The 17,943-nt window shown below is 38.3% G+C and overlaps 1 protein-coding gene across 4 annotated transcripts in view; it reads left to right on the top strand.

Annotated features, from left to right (window-relative positions):
- Slc44a5 (solute carrier family 44 member 5) overlaps positions 1-17,943 on the top strand; it is a 349,067-nt gene continuing 331,124 nt past the window's right edge. For 2 of the 4 annotated variants that reach the window (XM_070007303.1, XM_070007304.1), the window contains exon 1: positions 5,301-5,375. Coding sequence is in view for 2 of the 4 variants with exons in the window: in XM_070007306.1 (XP_069863407.1) it covers positions 17-50 (34 nt within the window). In the remaining 2 variants the exon portion in view is untranslated. Of the gene's footprint in view, positions 51-5,300; positions 5,376-17,943 lie in introns of those variants that run through there. The other 2 variants (XM_070007306.1, XM_070007302.1) reach the window with 2 other exon arrangements.

Below are 17,943 nucleotides of genomic sequence, written 5' to 3'. Positions count from 1 at the left end.
GGGAAGGGGGCCCAGGATGGCCAGGAAGAGAAAGCCCCCCGGCATCAAGGGTGAGTCCCTCTCCATCCCCATCGCACCGCACCGCGCCTCTCCCCGCCAGCGGTCCGGCCTGTTTACATCCAGGCTCGGCCAAGTGGAAGGCTTGCCTTGCCTGGGAAGAGTTTGCCTGGTGCTGGAGGAACCCGGGCAGTGCTTCGCCTCTCCTCGCCTCCAGGGACACTCTATCAGGAGTTTGTCCCTTTGGTAACCTGGGGAAACCTGGAGACTCTTCTGCAACCCCATCCCTTTTGCCTACTCCGCGAGCTGGGGCGTCTATCTGTTGCACCTTCTCTATCCTCAGCGCACTGGGGAGTAGCTCCTCACATCGCCTTTTCTGAAGCAGTCTATCCATCTCTGTCTCTCTGTCTCTCTGTCTCTCTCCCTCCATCCCTAGGGTGACAAGTTCTGCATCCATTTTCTCAACCTTCATCCTTATTAAGTGGAGACTGGAAGGCGTCTGGCTCCCTTCGCCCGGGTCCAGGGGATTTGTCAAGCGCCCCCGCCCCTGGCGGGCTATTGCCCCGCCTGTGAGGGCGGGCGGGGACTCCAGCTGAGTTGTCCCCCTGTTGCTGCTTTGGAATTGGGGTTCCAAACTTGCAAAGTTGAAGGATAGGAGGGGTGGCGGTGAGGAGGTGGAACACCTGGTTGTTGGGGTGACTTGCCACACAGTCCCGAGCAAGACTCCTGGGCAGCCTCCAGCCTGGAGGCGTCCTGGGGACCTGGAGAGAGCTGCGCGTGCGGAAGGCGGGTGCTCCGCGGCTGGGCTGGCGCACTCGACAGGGACTCGTGGAGGACGCTACTCTCTCGCCCCTCCGGCCCCTTTCTCTCGCTGGGGGAACGAGCAGTGCTGAAGAGGTTGTCTGCAAGATTGCAGAGGGGTGGAAGTCAGCTCGACACCATGCGTGGTGAGGAAAGCTGGGCGCTGGGGAGCAGACCCGGGGGTGGTGGTGAGGAAGCAGCGGTGTTTGAAGTTGGATTTCAACCCAGTGGGTCTCACGGCTTGGAAGGAGCAGATTTCTTATGCCTTAGGGTTGTATAAAATAGGACCGTTGACTCTGAAATGGGAGCTACGGGATGCGATCAAATGTATTGGGATTTGCCTGGCTTCTTGTCCCGCCCCCCCCCCCCCCCCCCGCCCGCAGCCCCAGTCTTGCTTGTGGGAGCTAGGTTCTACTCTAGAGGTCACCAGGGGACACAACTTTATCTGAGTGCTCCAGCTGGTGTTGTAATTACCCCGATTTCTTATTTGGAAGCCTTAAAAACGGGCGACCCTTGGTTCTTTAGAAGATATGACTACTTTTTAGAAGATATACTCCTGCGATTTGTTGTTGAAATTTCAGCCTACGATTTACAAAAAACTTTATTTCAATGTATTATCTTAAAACATAATATAGTACCTGTAAAATGTAGCAAAGGTGTTAAACCTCTGACTTCTATGACTTATTAATTAGTACATGTGGATTGAGGTAGACCACAACAAAGAGGTGTTCTTCTTACCATCATATCAAAGACTTTGTTTAAACCCCAACTGACAAGTGCATTAGCTACACTTTTGGTTTTCTCTTTTTTTATGGAACCATATAGCACCATGAATAAAACCGAAGGATTGGTTTTCAGCACCGCCGATGTGGCTGTCCATTGGCAGGCCTATGAGTCATACTCCAAATCTAGCAGATTGTAAGTAGTTCATAAAAAGGCAAATTTTGTAATTTTGCAGAGCGTGGTAGCTGAACAAAAACCTTACTCCTGAAATCAGTAAGTACAAACAGATGCAGAGGAGAGCTAATTAATGAGAAGTGAGCTGAGATAAGAGCTAGTGTAAGAGGTTTGGTGGGAAAAAAAGCATTTTTTTTCACCTTCAGTTCCCTCCTCCGTTGAAACACCAAGAAGTTTTTGTTTTATCTGTTAAGATGAAATTCTGTGCATTTTCTAAATAAATATAATCAGTTAGTGAAATAGTTGAATAGTTTTGTCAAGCTTTCCTAGGACATGTGGTTTCAAACATTTTACTGTAATTTTTTTTTAACATGGCTACATGTTTGTCTTAAAGGGAAAGTCATTTTTCCTCTTGTTTGTTTTACATCTTCTGACTTGTGTTTCTCTGTTAAGGTTGAGGTTTCTGTATGCCTTTAAAATCAATTTCGTATTTCTTACAACAAGGGATAGGTTTAAAAATTCTTTGAGTTTAGCTGGGTGCTGGTAGCTCATGCCTGTAATCCTAGCTACTCAGGAGCTGAGATCTTAGGATCCTGATTCAAAGCCAGCCCAGGCAGGAACTTTGTGAGAGTCTTATCTCCAATTAACCACCAGAAAACCAGAAGTGGTGCTGTGGCTCAAGTGGTAGAACTCTGGTCTTGAGCTAAAGAGCTCAGGGACAGCCCCCAGGCCCAGAGTTGAAACCCCTCGACCAACCAAAAAAAAAAAAAAAAAGCAAGAAATTATACTTCTTAGAACAAAGAATAGGTTAAAAAATTCTTTGTTTAGCCAGGGGCCGGTGACTCATGCCTGTAATCCTAGCTACTCAGGAGGCTGAGATCTAAGGATCATGGTTCAAAGACAGCCTGGGAAGGAAAGTCTGTGAAACTCTTATCTCCAATTAACCACTAGAAAACCAGAAGTTGTACTGTGGCTCAGGTGGTAGAGTGCTCACCTTGGGCTGAAAAGCTCAGGGTCAGTACCCAGCCCTGAGTTCAAGACCCATGACCCACCAAAAAAACATCTCTTTGACTCTCATGTTAGTAAAATTCATTTTGATATTTCATGTGTGATAGAAGCACACCTAAGAAATAGCAATTCAGTCAACTCAGTTTTTTTCTGTTGCGAGGGTCTTGCAAAATCTCTTGCAAGCTAGTTGAAATGCTCTCAGATGTCTTTTTTTCTAAGCTACCATCAACTACACTGGATCGTCCTGGTAGGAAGAAAAAAAAATGTCCAGACTTTTTTATTTTTTTGAGGGCGCAAGATATTTGCCATACTGTATTGATTTTCCCCACAGGAGACCTGCTTCTCTGCTTAGCTACACTGCATATGGGAGAGATTATTCGCTGAATCTTCTGACAGGCCTTGGAGATTTCAGAGATAGAAATTGTCCAAAGGGAACTGTAATTTCTTAGCATTGACAAAATGAGATCTGTTAACTGGATTTCTCAAGGGAATACTGGTGTTCACATTTGATCTCATCAAAAGAATAGCTTTGCCAAAAGTCAAAGGAAATCTTTATGAATCCAATATCTACAGTTTTTTTCAGTAGAAATACTATTGTCCACGATGAATAGAAGTCTTATAAATACAAATTAATTATATTGGTTATATTAGTATTAAAACCCATCCCTCCCCATACTAGTACAACAAGGACTCCTTACAAAATTACTTGGGTATAAAGGTGATGTTTGGAGTCACCATGAACACATATGTGTTGAGCTTTGCAGAGTTCCATACTCTGTACAAAGCAGTAAAGATAGATGATAGACCCTGAAGAATCTAAGAAGGACAGCTAAACAAATATGTGAACCAGAGAATTTCACATAATGATTAGCACCACAAAGAAATAAAATAGATGATATACTAGAAAGTGATCATGAGGTTACTTTAGATTGTACCAGGAGATGGCATTTGCATTGGAAAATAAATTATGAGTAATTTGCATGCTAAAAACTGGAACATAGCACTGTAAGAGCTTCAAGTAGGAGTAGAGTTGCAGCTCAGGGGGTTTAAGGACAGAAGGAAGACTTGTGTTCTGTGTGAGGTAGACAGGTTAAAAAAAGGCCAGATCTCTTTTGCCATAAAAAGGAATGCAGGTTTTAACTGAAGTGAGAATCCATTGGATATTTATTTGATGTTTGGGACTACATTCCTACTTTCAAGAATGATTTCAGGGAGGGTAGCTTTCCAGTGTCAGCTTTCTAGACCAAATGAGATGGACCTTTCTAAAAGGTCCATTGTACCCATTATCCCATCTTACCATTAATCAAAAATACCCACCACATTCTAGGTGGAGATATTGAGAGTGTCTCTATGTATCTCTGCTTTAAAACCAATTCCAGAAAGAATGTGGATTAATTCATTTTAGTAGAGATGATTTAATTATTACCTACTTAGTAAGCCTCTAAAAGCAAGTTAGTCTTAGGAAAAATGTATCATAATGGTAGAAGGGGGAATTATGAAGAGTCTGGAATATGAGCAAATAGTAGGTGGAATGTGGAAGACATTATGGTGGGAAGGGGGAGTAGGAGAGTTCCTAGGTAACAAAAGAAGCCCAATAGAAAAAGAGTGATGTTGGGAAAGAGGAATGAGAAAGCCTCTAAAATAACATTAGCCAATTCATGATTTTGCCAGGAAGTGGAAGCTGGGTATGAGTGTTTTAAGAGAATCATTCCAATTCAAGCACAAAGGAAGTTCAAATTAGGCTACCTTATGCTTTTTACTGAGCTTTTACTTGAAACATTTATGGTAATAAAAATGTACAGACTTTTACAAGAGCTCTGAGTTTCATTCAATTGTTATTAGGTTGTTCTTACAGAATAAATGAAAATATTAATGATTACTTCCCTATATCGGAAGGAATTACTTGTCAACTAGTTATCAGGGACATTATGACTTGGGGGTTCAGATTTTCCTGAAGAAATGTTCACAAGAGGGAAAACAGGGGGCTGGGAAGGTGGCTCAGTGGTAGAGCATTTGACTTGCATGCCTGAGGCACTGGGTTCGATTCCTCAGCACCACATAAGCAAAAAGAAAAAAGCCAGAAGTGGTGCTGTGGATCAAGTGGTAGAGCGCTAGCCTTGAGCTGAAGAGCTGAGGGACAGCACCCAGGCCCAGAGTTCAGGCCCCATAACTGGACCAAAAAAAAAAAAAAGAGGGAAAACAGGTTCATTGGTGATGTAAAGATGCTGTAATATTTAGGGAACATATATATATACATATATACATATATATATAGTTATTGATTATTTTAATGCTATTGCCTACTTCAACTATTCTGCTTCTCTGCCAATGATTAATGATGAAAAGTAAAGAATCTTTGTAACTTCAGGGGTTCTTTTAGCTGAGATGATTTTTTAATTGGTCATCCACCTAGCAAGTCTCTAAAAGCAAATTAGTCCTTCAGAAAACTTCCCAGTTTTGGCTTTGTAATACAAGCAGGATTTTGGAGATTAGGAAGACTAGTAGCCTCAGGAATTAAGTAAATATGAGTGGGGTATGGCCCTTAGCAACACTGTAACACAATGGGTTTATGACATCAGCTCTATTTTCACAGTACTAGGAACCATAGCACCTTAGCTGTAGAAGAATGGCTCAGTATTTGTAGCGTTATTGAAGGAATGATACAGTGAGAGGTGAGTGCTTCTGCCAATGATGAGTACTCTATATAAGAAATTTAGAATTTATTATTTGAAAAATATTTTCTATACAATTCAAGAAATATATATGTATTTTTATGCATAGATGTGTGTATGCATACGTGTGTATATGGTTCATATTCAGAAATACTTTACTATGTGTGTATATACATGGTGAAATTTGAATATGACTTGAATTCTCAGTATGTATCTGTACATACATGGCTAGTAGAAAATTGTTCCCACTTTTGATAGACTTTTCAGTGATAGTATCTACATTTCATATACAAGAAAGCTGAAATACATGGCTTAAGTCATGTACTGTAGACGGGGGCATAAAAGCTCTGTGACCCCATTTTCCTCATCTACATTCAATGTTTTGATATATGTCCCCTTTTCTCAAGATCTATTGGGTCTAACATAGGAAGGTAGATAATCATCTTTTTCCCCAAGATGTTATACCTTCTTATATTATCCCCCAAAGGGCCACAATTTTATCATTTGTGATCTACCATTAAAATGAGAAATGTATTGCTAGCAAAAATAGGCTAAATTCTCAAAGATGAAAAGGTGATATCAAATAGGGCTCTCAAGAGGTGAAAAGCAGAGAAGATAGACAAATACTATCACTTTTTGAAAAGTATAAGCAGGGAAAAGATACAGCAGAATCATCTCTGAGGTGGACTGACATTACTTTGCAATTTTATATGGTAAGCCGCCCCTACTGAATCAGGGCTGACTTGTGTGACCAGTAGAGTACAGGGGAAGGCTAGGCCTCACTAGAAAGGTATTGCTCATTGGAGGAAAAACCAGCTGCTTCACTATAAAAACAAACTTCTCATGGAATGGCCTCTGTGGGGAACTGTGGGGAATTGAGGCTTCCTCTTAACGGCCGATGGCAGCTTGCCAGTTCTATGAGTGAAGTATCTTGGAAATGAGTCTTCCCAACCAGTCGAGCTTTCAGATGTATATATCCTCCACCAACCTCACACTGAATTTCATGGTTACTTTTGAGTAAGGACATCCTAACCATCATGCTTATGCATTCCTTGATCATAGAAACTCTGAGAGATTAAGATATTCTTCATTTAGTTTTTTTTTTATTGTGAAAATGCCTTCATTTAGTTTTAAGCCACTAACTTTTGGTGACAATTTGTTGCAACACATTAGATAATGAGTATGCTTGTGGTTTATTGTTTTTGCATTTCTACCTTGGGAGATAGGGATGCCCTCATTAGTATATAACTAATGGGGTGGGGGAAGTTTTTGTCTATATGAAAGAATATTAATAAAAAATACCCTACACTATAATTGTATTAATTTACACTTTAACTTTCCCCTGTACTCCATCTGCTGCTTCTGGGCTCCTGGGGTGGGGGACAGGGGAGAAATAGTCTGTTTTTATAATTTTCATTAGAAATCTTAGCACTGGCATTGAATCATAGCCCTTTTTTCTAATTAGTAAATTAGGCTTACAAACAGATTCTCTTTTCTTCTTTCTCTTGAGTTCCCTTTAGCAGTTTATTTCCTCCTTGGATTTTCTGGATGCTCAGTGGTTGGGTCCTCTGCTTCACTTGGTTTAGAAGATACCTTTCAAATACAGGTACCACCAACTAAATATCAACGATGAAATGAACATACAAAGACTAAAATCCCCAAACAGCTCAAAACATCATAGTCCCTAAAATTGAAAATATAGATAGGAATTCGGGTGCTAGTGGTTCATGCCTGTGATCCTAGGTACTCAGGTGGCTTACATCTGAGGATCGCAGTTCAAAGCCAGCCTGGGTAAAAAAGTCCTCGTGAAAGTCTTATCTCCAATTAACCACTCAAAATCTGGAAGAGGAGCTGTGGCTCAAAGTGGTAGAATGCTAGCCTTTAGCAAAAAAATAAAAACTCAAAGATAGCATCTAGGTACTGAATTCAAGCCCCATGACTGACTGTGAAAGGTTAAGACAAAGACCTCAAGTTTAGACTATTGCTGGCATGTGTAAGAAATGGAAAAGAGACAGAATATGGTTAATTTGATTGTGATATCCACTACATAATCATGTCATGTCATACATATTTGTTGCTAAATATTTGTCAAATAAAAATAATTATTCATAGAACTAATTCTCCAGAGAATTAGTGAAAGCAGTAGCCATGAGAAATGGCAAGATACTAGAATATGTTTTCAAGGCAGGATGATATGATTTCCCAAATGAATAGAATGTGGACTATATGAGAAAGAAAGGCATCTTGAAGTCTCTGTAGGTGGGGGTAGCTTTGTTACTTAAGAAGGACTCTCAATTAATGAATATAAGATTGTGGATGGATCAAAACATCAGGTTTAGATACATTTGGGTTGGAGATACCTATTTAAAATCCACATGGAAATGACAAGTAGGAGTCTAGAATCTTGGAGCAGAATGATATGAATTTGAGACCCATTGGTACATAGATGGATACATGTAGGATTAGAGACTAGAAAACTCACTGGGATTGAGTCTGAACTCAAGAGAAATAATCCAAATCGAGGGTGACTCCATCATTAGGAAGGAAAAAGAGCAGCTGGCAAGAAAAGAAGAAATTAAGAGAAACTGGCCTGGAGTCAAAGAAGTCTGTTAGGAGGAGAATAATTATTGTGTCAAATACTGATAGTTTATATAAAATGAAAGCTGAGAGATGGCCCCTGGATTTATCAATATGAAGCTCGCTGAAGACCCCAGCAAAGACAGTTTAGGTAAAGTGCATAAATAGTTTAGTACAGATATACTGCACGTGGTGTTGTGGATTGAGGAGGAGAAGAATGATAGAGAACACAAAGCCCTTCTGAAGGGCTTTGCTGCAAAGAGAGTAGAGAAAGTTACTTAAAATTTCCTAATCTCCTCCTAGTTATCCTTCTGTCAGCTGGAAAGCTAGAGGGCCAAAGAAAGAATTTAAAATACCTTATATAGGGACTTTCCTCTCTTTTTCCTTCTGTGCATGCAGAGGGAATATTACAGTTTTACAACCTTCTGTAGTGTCCCTTCAGGACATATAATATTATAGGAAGATTTAAAGAAGAGTGAAAAGTCACTTGTTCACTTGAGCCACAATTTCATATTGGCTAGTTCTGATTCTGTATCTGTCTTGACAACTGTGAAAAGGATTAGGATGATTTGTTAAGCCAGGATCCCACTGTTCCTTAATGTGAAAAGCAGACATCCTTCTGCAGATATCCTTTTGGTCAATAAGGTTTTAGAATGAGTGAAAGAAAGGTTGAAGGTTGACTAGGATCCATTTTACTCATGTATGGAAATGTCACAATGAAATCCTCCCCTTTTTACAATCTATGTATGCTAATTAAAAAAGATTTTGGAGATGAGCAGTACTCTTTGTAACTGTATCATTAAGCTCTTTTTTTTCTTGCCTACTGTGTTCAGTAAGCAATCTTTTGTTTGGTTACCCCAAAATATTATTACATTCTTTTTCCATGGCAAAGGCATTGAATCTACTGATTTAATATCTTTGTTTCAGTGAAAATTTTGGTGAGTAAAGGAGGACCATTATGTTAAGAAAAAAATCCTGCTGGGCACTGACGTCTCATGCTTGTAATCTTAGCTACTCCAGAGGCTGAGATCTGAGGATCACAGTTTGAAGACAACTCAGGCAGGAAAGTCCCTGAGGCTCTAATCTCCAATTAACCACCAATAAGCCAAAAGTGGAGCTGTGGCTCAAGTTGTATAGCACTAGCTTTGAGCAAAAAACCTCAGGGACATCACACAGCCCCTAAGTTCAAGACTCAGGACAGGTACACACTCACACACACACACACACACACACACACTCGCACTTGCACATGCACATGCACATGTGCACCCACATGGAAAAGAAAGAAAAAAGAAAAGAACAAGAAAAAGAACTGATAATAAATTAATGAGTCCAGGATAACTTCAGTGTATACACTATGATAAACATAATTGAAAACAATAGCTTTGGAAACTACCCCTTTCTCAATTTTTTTTAAGTAAGAAAGATTTACATTAAAATGTTATACTTTTCCCAACTTTATGGAAATGACATTGAATAATTATTATACTTTATCCACACATACTTTACTTAAGACAGATTTGTCTTTGTGATGACAAAGACAAAGGAAGGATCTCAGCTTCACTTGACTGAGGTCAAGATTCCATACATTTTAATTTCTGTAATTTCTGAATTAATACTTGAGGCATGATGAAGAGCAGGCTAATTGATAGATTATCTTTGTGTGGATCAAGAGAGCCATTTAATTTGTTTAACCTATTTGGGAAAATAAAACTGTGTTCACATTTTAGGCAGTGCTAATAGTAAGGAGTGAAGCAATTAGAAACCATTATTCATGAAACCCATGTTCTGAGAAAGGGTGATGCGTAATTGATTAGATTTTAGAATATCTCTTGGATAGTTAGAATTTTCCTGAGCTCTTACTGCCTATAGTTGACTTGATTTAGTGAGGTTTTATGCTGATTCTTGTGTTTCTGAATGTTGGATTTTGTGTATATTGAGGCAATGACTCTTGAGAACTGCTACTGCTAGACCAGTGGGTCAGAAATTCTCAAGAAGAATGTTGTGAGTAGATGGTGGTTAGATGCTATCCTTGAACAATGCTTATGAGACTTCTATTTACAGTGGTATTCAAATGAATATTCAATCATTTCATTGTTTAAGTATGCTAAAAATTTTAGAATAGCCTCAGCTAGATCCTGAGAGTGGTCTTTACCCAGCTTGTATTAATTAGGTATTATAACACTGACTGGCCTTGAGAAACTTTTGACATTGTTTCAAGTTCAAAGATATTATTAGTTGCCCTAATCACTATTATTATATTGAAAATGCATTCCAAGGACTTGACAGAAATGTTACTGTAAAATGTAGCCAAGAATGGACCATGTGAATATCCATATGAATGCAGCTAACAATGAATAGTGTGAATCATGGAACCTACTACTGGCAGATGTAACAATTAGGAATTATCTGTACCAATGTAACAGCCTAATGAACCTAATTTTGTGTGTGTGTGTGTGTGTGTGTGTGTGTGTGTGTGTGTGTGTGTGTGTGTTTATTGTGCTGACGTAGTAGCATCTTAGTCTAGAAGTAAAATGAAAGAAGTGAAGTTGCTATTATATTCAGACATATGTATCAATTTGCTATCCGAAGGTTTAATATTAGTTTCAAAACTTCATAGAATTGTCTCAGAATGATACAAATTCTAAGAAAGTATTGAGTCTAAATAAAGGCACAAAAGAAAGAAGTGTTAATTTAGCTTCTTTTAACAGGAACTTCTATGGCTTCTGTTTAAGCGTTATTCATTTTTCCTTCTTTTATTGATGGCACATTGACACCTATATATGAAACTAACCTGCAAATTTCTTGAATTAGGGACTACTAAGTCTTTTTCATGGTGCCTAATCCAATAATTTGCTGAATGACTATCATGAATGAATTGTAAGACAGTGTTCTTTAAACTTGTGCAAAAATAGGGAACAGAATACTGATGTTAGCCAGTGAGTTGAAATTTGTAGATACAACTAGGAGTCAATGTTGCTTCATCCTGTAATAGGAAGATTTCCAGACCATGCCTGAATATTTCACATGAATTTATTGTTGGATAAATAAATGTACTATTACTGTTTTTATTTCTCCAAGCTTTTTAAGGGAGGATTGTTAAATACCTCATCGAAGCCTTTCACAATTCTGTTTTTATTTTTTAGTAAATATAGTAAAAGTTGGTTAAACAGTGAAAAAATAACTTGTGGATTATGGCCTATGAGATGCTTTTGGAACACTGAAATCCCATATATGTTGAATGAGAAAAATCTCTAACTTGAAGATGTAGACAATGCGCTGGGGAGGTGAATAAAGGACCAAGGGTACCCTTTGACAATGTATTTTCACCAATACATCATGCAAATCTGGAATCATTGTAGTTAGTTCCTAGTGAATGCTCTTCCACACTTGGAATCTTTAAATCTCATTTCTCTGGAATTTCTTCAGAAATACCCAGAGAGATACTTGCCTTCTCTCCTCCTTTCTCTTTGTCCTCCCCTTCCCTTCTTCTTTCATTGTCATAATTTTCTGAGTTGGTTTAGTCTGGGTCAGCAAAAAGGTAATTTATTGAAAATGCTAACATTAAGTAAACACTGTAAAGCTGTAATACCAAGTATAATTTTGAAGATAAATTTATACATTAATCTCTATATCTTTCTTTAAAATCATGGTACTGAAGGTTATTCCTTGAAAAATTAACTTTGTTTTCAGTTTCATGTAATTTAATGTTATTAGGTTAGCAGCTCCTTCTATAACATGATGAAAAAAGTAGTGCTGTTTTTCCTCTGTTATTTTGTGATGTATTGTTAGTTTTCTTTCCAGGTACAAAATATTTGTTAATTTATTCAACAAAATATTATGTTAATTTATTTATTAAAATATTCAGAGGCTATTTACAAGTGTTATTATTGTTTTTATTTTCCTTTCTTTTGTTTTTTATTGGTCATGGGGCTTGAACTCTAGGCCTGGGCAAGGTCCCTCAACTCTTCAGCTCAAGGCTAGCTCTCCACCACTTGAGTCATAGCATCACTTCTGGTTTTCTGGTGGTTTAGTGGAGATAAGAGTTGCACAGTCTTTCCTGCCTGGGATGGCTTTGAGCGGCAATCCTCAGATCTCAGCCTCCTGAATAGCTAGGATTACAGGCGTGTGCCACTGATACCCAGCTTCATTTTTCTTTTTTTCTATTTGGTGGGATAGGAATTGAACTCTAGGCCTTCTTTTTGCTAGGGAGGCAGCCCTACACTTGAATTACACCTCTAGTTCATCCTTATTGCATTGTTTGTGGTAAAGTATTTGTTGATTTGAGTTTGAATAAAGCTTATTATGCCTAGGATGACCTTGCTTTTAGTCTCCTACTTGTTGTACTTCCTCATGTTGCAGGGGATGACAAATGCACCCCACTATTCCCAGCTATTGGTTGTGATGAAATCTTGTGATCTTTTCTTCCTGTGCAGTCCTTGAACCATGACCAGAGCCATGATCTGAAGCAGCTAGGATTATAGGCTTAAGCCATCATGCCTGGCATGAAGATACATTCCTAAAGATACAAAAGCATAGACTTTTTCCTGCTACTGATTAATTCACATTACTTTATGTTTTTATTATGTATGCACACACACGTATCAGTACTATGGTTTAAGTGTTCTATTACTTGAACTATCTTTCCGGACATTTTTGCCTCAGGTTATATTTCATTTAGGATCTCATGGTTTTTCTCAAGACTGGCCTTGGACTGGGAACCTCCTACTTATGCTTCCCATCTAGCTAGAATTACAAGTTTGTGCCACCATGCCCATCTTGGTAAGATTTTCCCTAAGATTTTCCCTGACTTTGAACTGTGATTCTCCTTACCTTTTCCTCTTGAGCAGTTCAGATTATAGGTGAGAGAAACCACACCTGACTCTGATTTTCTTAGAGTTTGCATATCATCTTATATCCTAGGATCAAGAATCACTGAAGAATGTATTCTTAATTGTATATTGTGGATATATGAACACTGGGGTTGGTCGTGGGGCCTGAACTCTGGGCCCGGGTGCTGTCCCTCAGCTCTTCAGCTGTAGACTAGTGCTCTATCACTTGAGCCTCAGCTCCACTTCCAGCTTTTTCTGCTTATGTGGTGCTGAGGAATTGAACCCAGGGCCTCATGCATTCAAGGCAAGCACTCTACCACTGAACCACCTTCCGAGCCCCTTAGACTATATAATTTGACTGGAGTTCTGATATAGTATGTGGCTGAATAAATATTTCATTAATTCATGTAGTCAACAAATAGTTATTGATGATGAATGGTTACCGAGTCTATATGATACCAAAGACTGTTATTCTAATACTTAAAGTAAATTTATGTGATCTACCAGAACAAACAGGCAAAATAAATCTAATATTTGTTAAGTGATTCACAGTTCCTTTATGAAATATAACAACTTTACAAAATTATTGTTATTTTTAAAACTAGGAAAAAAAGAGTAAAAGAGATTAATTTTCTCAGAATAGCAAGTCTATGGGTGGGAAACTACGCTGAGTAGAATTTAACATTTCCCCCCCACAAACTACTTAATTGCATATTTATGTATAAAATTAGAATAAAGGAGCTAAATTATGTGACATTTTCAAGATTAATTACCTTCCTGCTCATTGAATTGACTTAGGAATTGTAAAAAATGCAAATGAACAAAAATCCCCCATCAACAACAAGAACAACATTGTCTTAACAACAACAAAAAAGAGCCTCAAGCATAGTATTTATGGTTGGATTTTAGTTTCATTTTTAAGGAAGTAGTCTATGAATCATAAAGCCATCTTCCAAATATGAGGACCCTCAGTTTTCTAATTAGCTCATAATATACCAAGAGTGTCCTAAGTCTTTGGCAATTCAGAATACATTTGCAATTTACAAGAAAGGATTTTTATATTCTAGAGTGATAATGATACCTAGACTAGGTTGCCAGCATGGTGATTGAAGCAGATTAATTTATTCATACCAGGAAAAGAATGCCATCAGGCTAATGCTTAGCTGTGCTTGTTGCTACAGCCTTTTAAAGTACCTTTGCCTGATGCCTTTTACACAGTGGCTAGATCTGAGAAGCAGAAATGGATAGTTTATTCTACAAGAACAGAGCCTATTAGATTGATAGCTATAGTAAAAATGGCAGCCTGAACCCATCTGTTGCCTGTTTTTGATAGTAGCAGTGAAGTCACAGCTACCCCTCTATGGACAATGCTACCCATACCTCCTGGAAAGATGAGCTTGATTTGACACTTTTAAAATAGTTACAGGAAAGCCAGCTCAGTGTTATCTGCCTTAGTACTAAAGAGTTTAGGAAACACTTTGAGCAACCAGGGAAACTGATAGGAAAGTTAATTAGAAAAAGCAAACACTTTCAATAGATTGAAAATTGATCATCTCTAAGAGGAGAATGACAATTCTTTTGTTTTGTTTGTTTTACCCTGTCACAAGTTTCCCTTGAAGTATAAAGAGGCTTGGGGTATTAAATTCTTCCCTAGAGATAACTTAAATAATTAGAACAGTGCTTGGGTCAGATCACTATTCTAGTGTCAGGGGAGGTTCACTAAATTAAATTTGACCCCTAGGGCATTATTGACTGTTTAGAGAATGTAAATTAAAGATAATATTGCTTTAGGAAGTATTCATTGATTCTCATTAGATCAGAATAAAACTTATTAGTAGGCCTTAGGTGGGTGGACAACTGAAAACAAAACAAAACAAACCATCTAGAAACATTCCATCACCTTAGTAGACCACTTCTACTGGCTGGAAAGTTTAATTCAAATGTTCTTTTTTCAGAGACCTTGTGATCTCATCCTCCATTTAAATTTTTCTCTGTACTTCCATACAGCTAGTTGCAACCTATCCTGGAATAAAATTCTCCAGTTGTTGATGAATCTGACTGCTTCTGCTTCTGTTATAAAAAGTTAAAAGAAGTAAATTTTAATTCTTTGAAATGCAAAACCCACAGTGACATTTAATGGTTTTGTAAAATAAGCTGTAAGCTGTGGAATTTCCATTACCTCCTTTGTGGAGTTTTGCATTGGAATTTTATGATTATTTTTAAAAACAATTTTTAAAAATATTTAATTTTAGATGTGGAATTCTATGATTCTTTTTTCAAAATCCTATGTATTTCATCAACATATATGAAACTCTTACTTTTAAAGATTCATTTGTATTCATTTCTCTTTGACTTCTATTAATTTATCTTCTGTTAATTTCTCTTTCCCATGTTATCTCCTAAATCATATAGGAAAAATGCCTTTTTGTTTCTTTTTTTTCTGGCTTTGGCCTAACAGCCTAGTTTCAGCTACTGAGGATAGACCTTTGACTCTGTTTATCCCTTATAGGGCTATAATGAATCAAAGACATGGAATAATGAGCCAAGATAGACAAATGAGAAGACAGGGAACTTTATCAAAGGGTTCAGACTCAGATACTAAAATTGAGAAGTAAACTGAAAAAACTACTTAAATTTCCCTCCTGGCACATCTACTTTTAGGTGTTAAGTTACAGTAATAGGAGTTATAAAGAGTCTATTTGCATTTACCTTCTCCTTTGAGATGATAAAAATGCTGTAAGCTTTTTGTACCAGGTAAAGAAACAGAAAATATGTGAAGCATATCTCAGGGGGAAAGTCTGTCTATCTAAAATCCACCTATGTTTTAGCTAGTGTCAGATTTATCTCCATCTTTAATAAGCAACATCTTGGCCACTCAGAGCCATTGTCTAGTTTTACTCTACACTCTCTAGTCATGTGTATTCCTCCAACTCAAAAAGTTTATTATACTACAAAGGGCAACTTCCATTCTGAGTATTTCTTGCATGGGGAGAAGAAAAAACTGTTCCCCCACTTCTCCCTACTTTATCCTGTTTTACATCATAAACCCTTGTTAGACTTTTTGTTTCAATGTAAGGACAGAATCATTTGAAATGAGGGCCTTGATCACTTGATTTTGGATATCTTCTCTCCTGGTAATGGGCAGACATTCAGAAAGGTAAATTCTCATTTGAAGAGCTTCATTTAAAAGCTACAAATCTGTGACAACAAGTGCAATATAGGGGATGCCTGATCTCATAGAATTTGAGATCACAAAATTTAGGATATTGGGTGACGGATTCCCTCATACTCCGTAGACAGATGGTAGAAGCCCAAGGGAATCACTACAAGTTGACTAGACCACCAAACTGTCTTATCAACCTGCCTCTGTTTTCTTGAGAGGAGAGCCATTAGAAATTCTTGGAAAGGAATTCATAGGAGTAGAGAGAAATTCAGACTTCCTTTTCCCTTTCTTTAGAGAGAACAGAAGGGCAATTTTTCTATCTCCAAGGTGGCTCATTAGGAAACTTCAAGAGTACTGATTAAAGAGATTAAGATTTTTGATAAAATGGTAAAATGGCTTGGATAGAATGTAGTATGACACATTGTCGAAACTAGAAGACTCCCCCCACCCCATATTTGAGCAGAGGGTTTGTTGTTGTTGAAAGAGAAGCTTGCATATGGACCACCCATCATTTAGAACGGCCTTTGACTTCAGGGCAGGAACAAACAGCTCAATAGTTTGTCATGTTGTGAATCCATTGAAATTTTTGCGCCAAATGTACCCATTTAGGAGTGCTGCCCACTGAGGCGAAAAAAATGAGGGCAGAGTGATTTAAGAGATTATGTGATAGGCTCACTGACATTTGCAGGAAACACACAGAACACAGGAAGTTGCTGAGTTCTCTCAAGAATCCACAAATGTAGCTCAGGGCTGGTGGCTCATGCCACCTAATCCTAAACTGCTCAGGGTAGTGAGATCTGATAATGGAGATTTGAAGCCAGTCTGGGCAGGAAAGTCTATGAGACTATTACCTCCAATTAACCACCAAAAAGCCTGAAGTTGAGCAAAGAAGCTCAAAGGCAGCACCTAGGTCCTGAAGTTCAAGCCCCAAGACGAGTATACAAAAGAATTCACAAAAGTGCTTTCTGAGTCCTAGTATTTGGAAGCCTATGGTGACAGAAGACCTCTGATAATTCCCTGAACACAACAAACAAAACCTCCTGTTTTGATCTTTTCCATCTCCTATGATTTAGCTATGGGAAGGGAAATGGTAGGGGTGGGGAGGGAGGGAGGAAAGGAGCACAAAGGAACACAACCCAGCTTTTTTTTTTTTTTTTTTTTTTTTTTTACTGTATCCTTCCATTTGCTTCTTCTCTCCCCCACACCAGAAATCAGTTCTGAGCTGGCAAAAGGTGAGAAGATCCAAACTGAATATTAGATTAATGTTTTGAGTTAGACAAGACAGAACATCTTGGTGCTTGATGGAAAAATTGTTATCATGGAAAGACATCTGAAAGAGAGGCTGTCAAGAATAGAGTAGGGGAGATCTGACAGAATGAAGACAGTGATGGGAGAAAAATGAAGTTGTTTCCTGATTGCTACTGAGCCTACCTAGTGGGCCTACCTAGTGCAATAATGAATAGTGAAAGGTCCAATTGCTTTTTACAAATACACTGTAGGAAAAGGAAAAAAAGTGAAAAATCCTATATACTACACCCATTTGTAGAATTACTGGAAAAGGGAAGCTTATTTAGGTGAGACTAGATTAGTTTCTATGAAACCTTTGGAATTCAAAACCTTATACATTTTGGACGAAGAAAGTAATTTTTTTTTTTTTGGGTCCGGTCATGGGGCCTGAATCTGGGCCTGGGCACTGTCCATCAGCTCTTCAGCTCAAGGCTAGCACTCTACCACTTGAGCCACAGCACTACTTCTGGCTTTTTTCTTTTTGCTTATGTGGTGCTGAGGAATTGAACCCAGGGCCTCATGCGTGCAAGGCAAGTGCTCTACCACTGATCCACCTTCCCAGCCCGAGGAAAGTAATTTCTTTAAACCTTTATTTTTTAATTTTCAAGAAGCTATACAAGGAAGTTTCAACCTAACATGTCCAGTTGAAGGTAACTTTTTAATACTTTGTGAAATTGGGACCAAATATTTTCTTTTGGAATAATATCTA

The sequence above is a fragment of the Dipodomys merriami genome, unplaced genomic scaffold, assembly GCF_024711535.1.
Source record: "Dipodomys merriami isolate MVZ:Mamm:240054 unplaced genomic scaffold, mDipMer1.0.p SCAF_7, whole genome shotgun sequence".
Classification (NCBI taxonomy): Eukaryota; Metazoa; Chordata; class Mammalia; order Rodentia; family Heteromyidae; genus Dipodomys; species Dipodomys merriami.
This window is presented reverse-complemented; position numbering and strand designations above follow the sequence as displayed.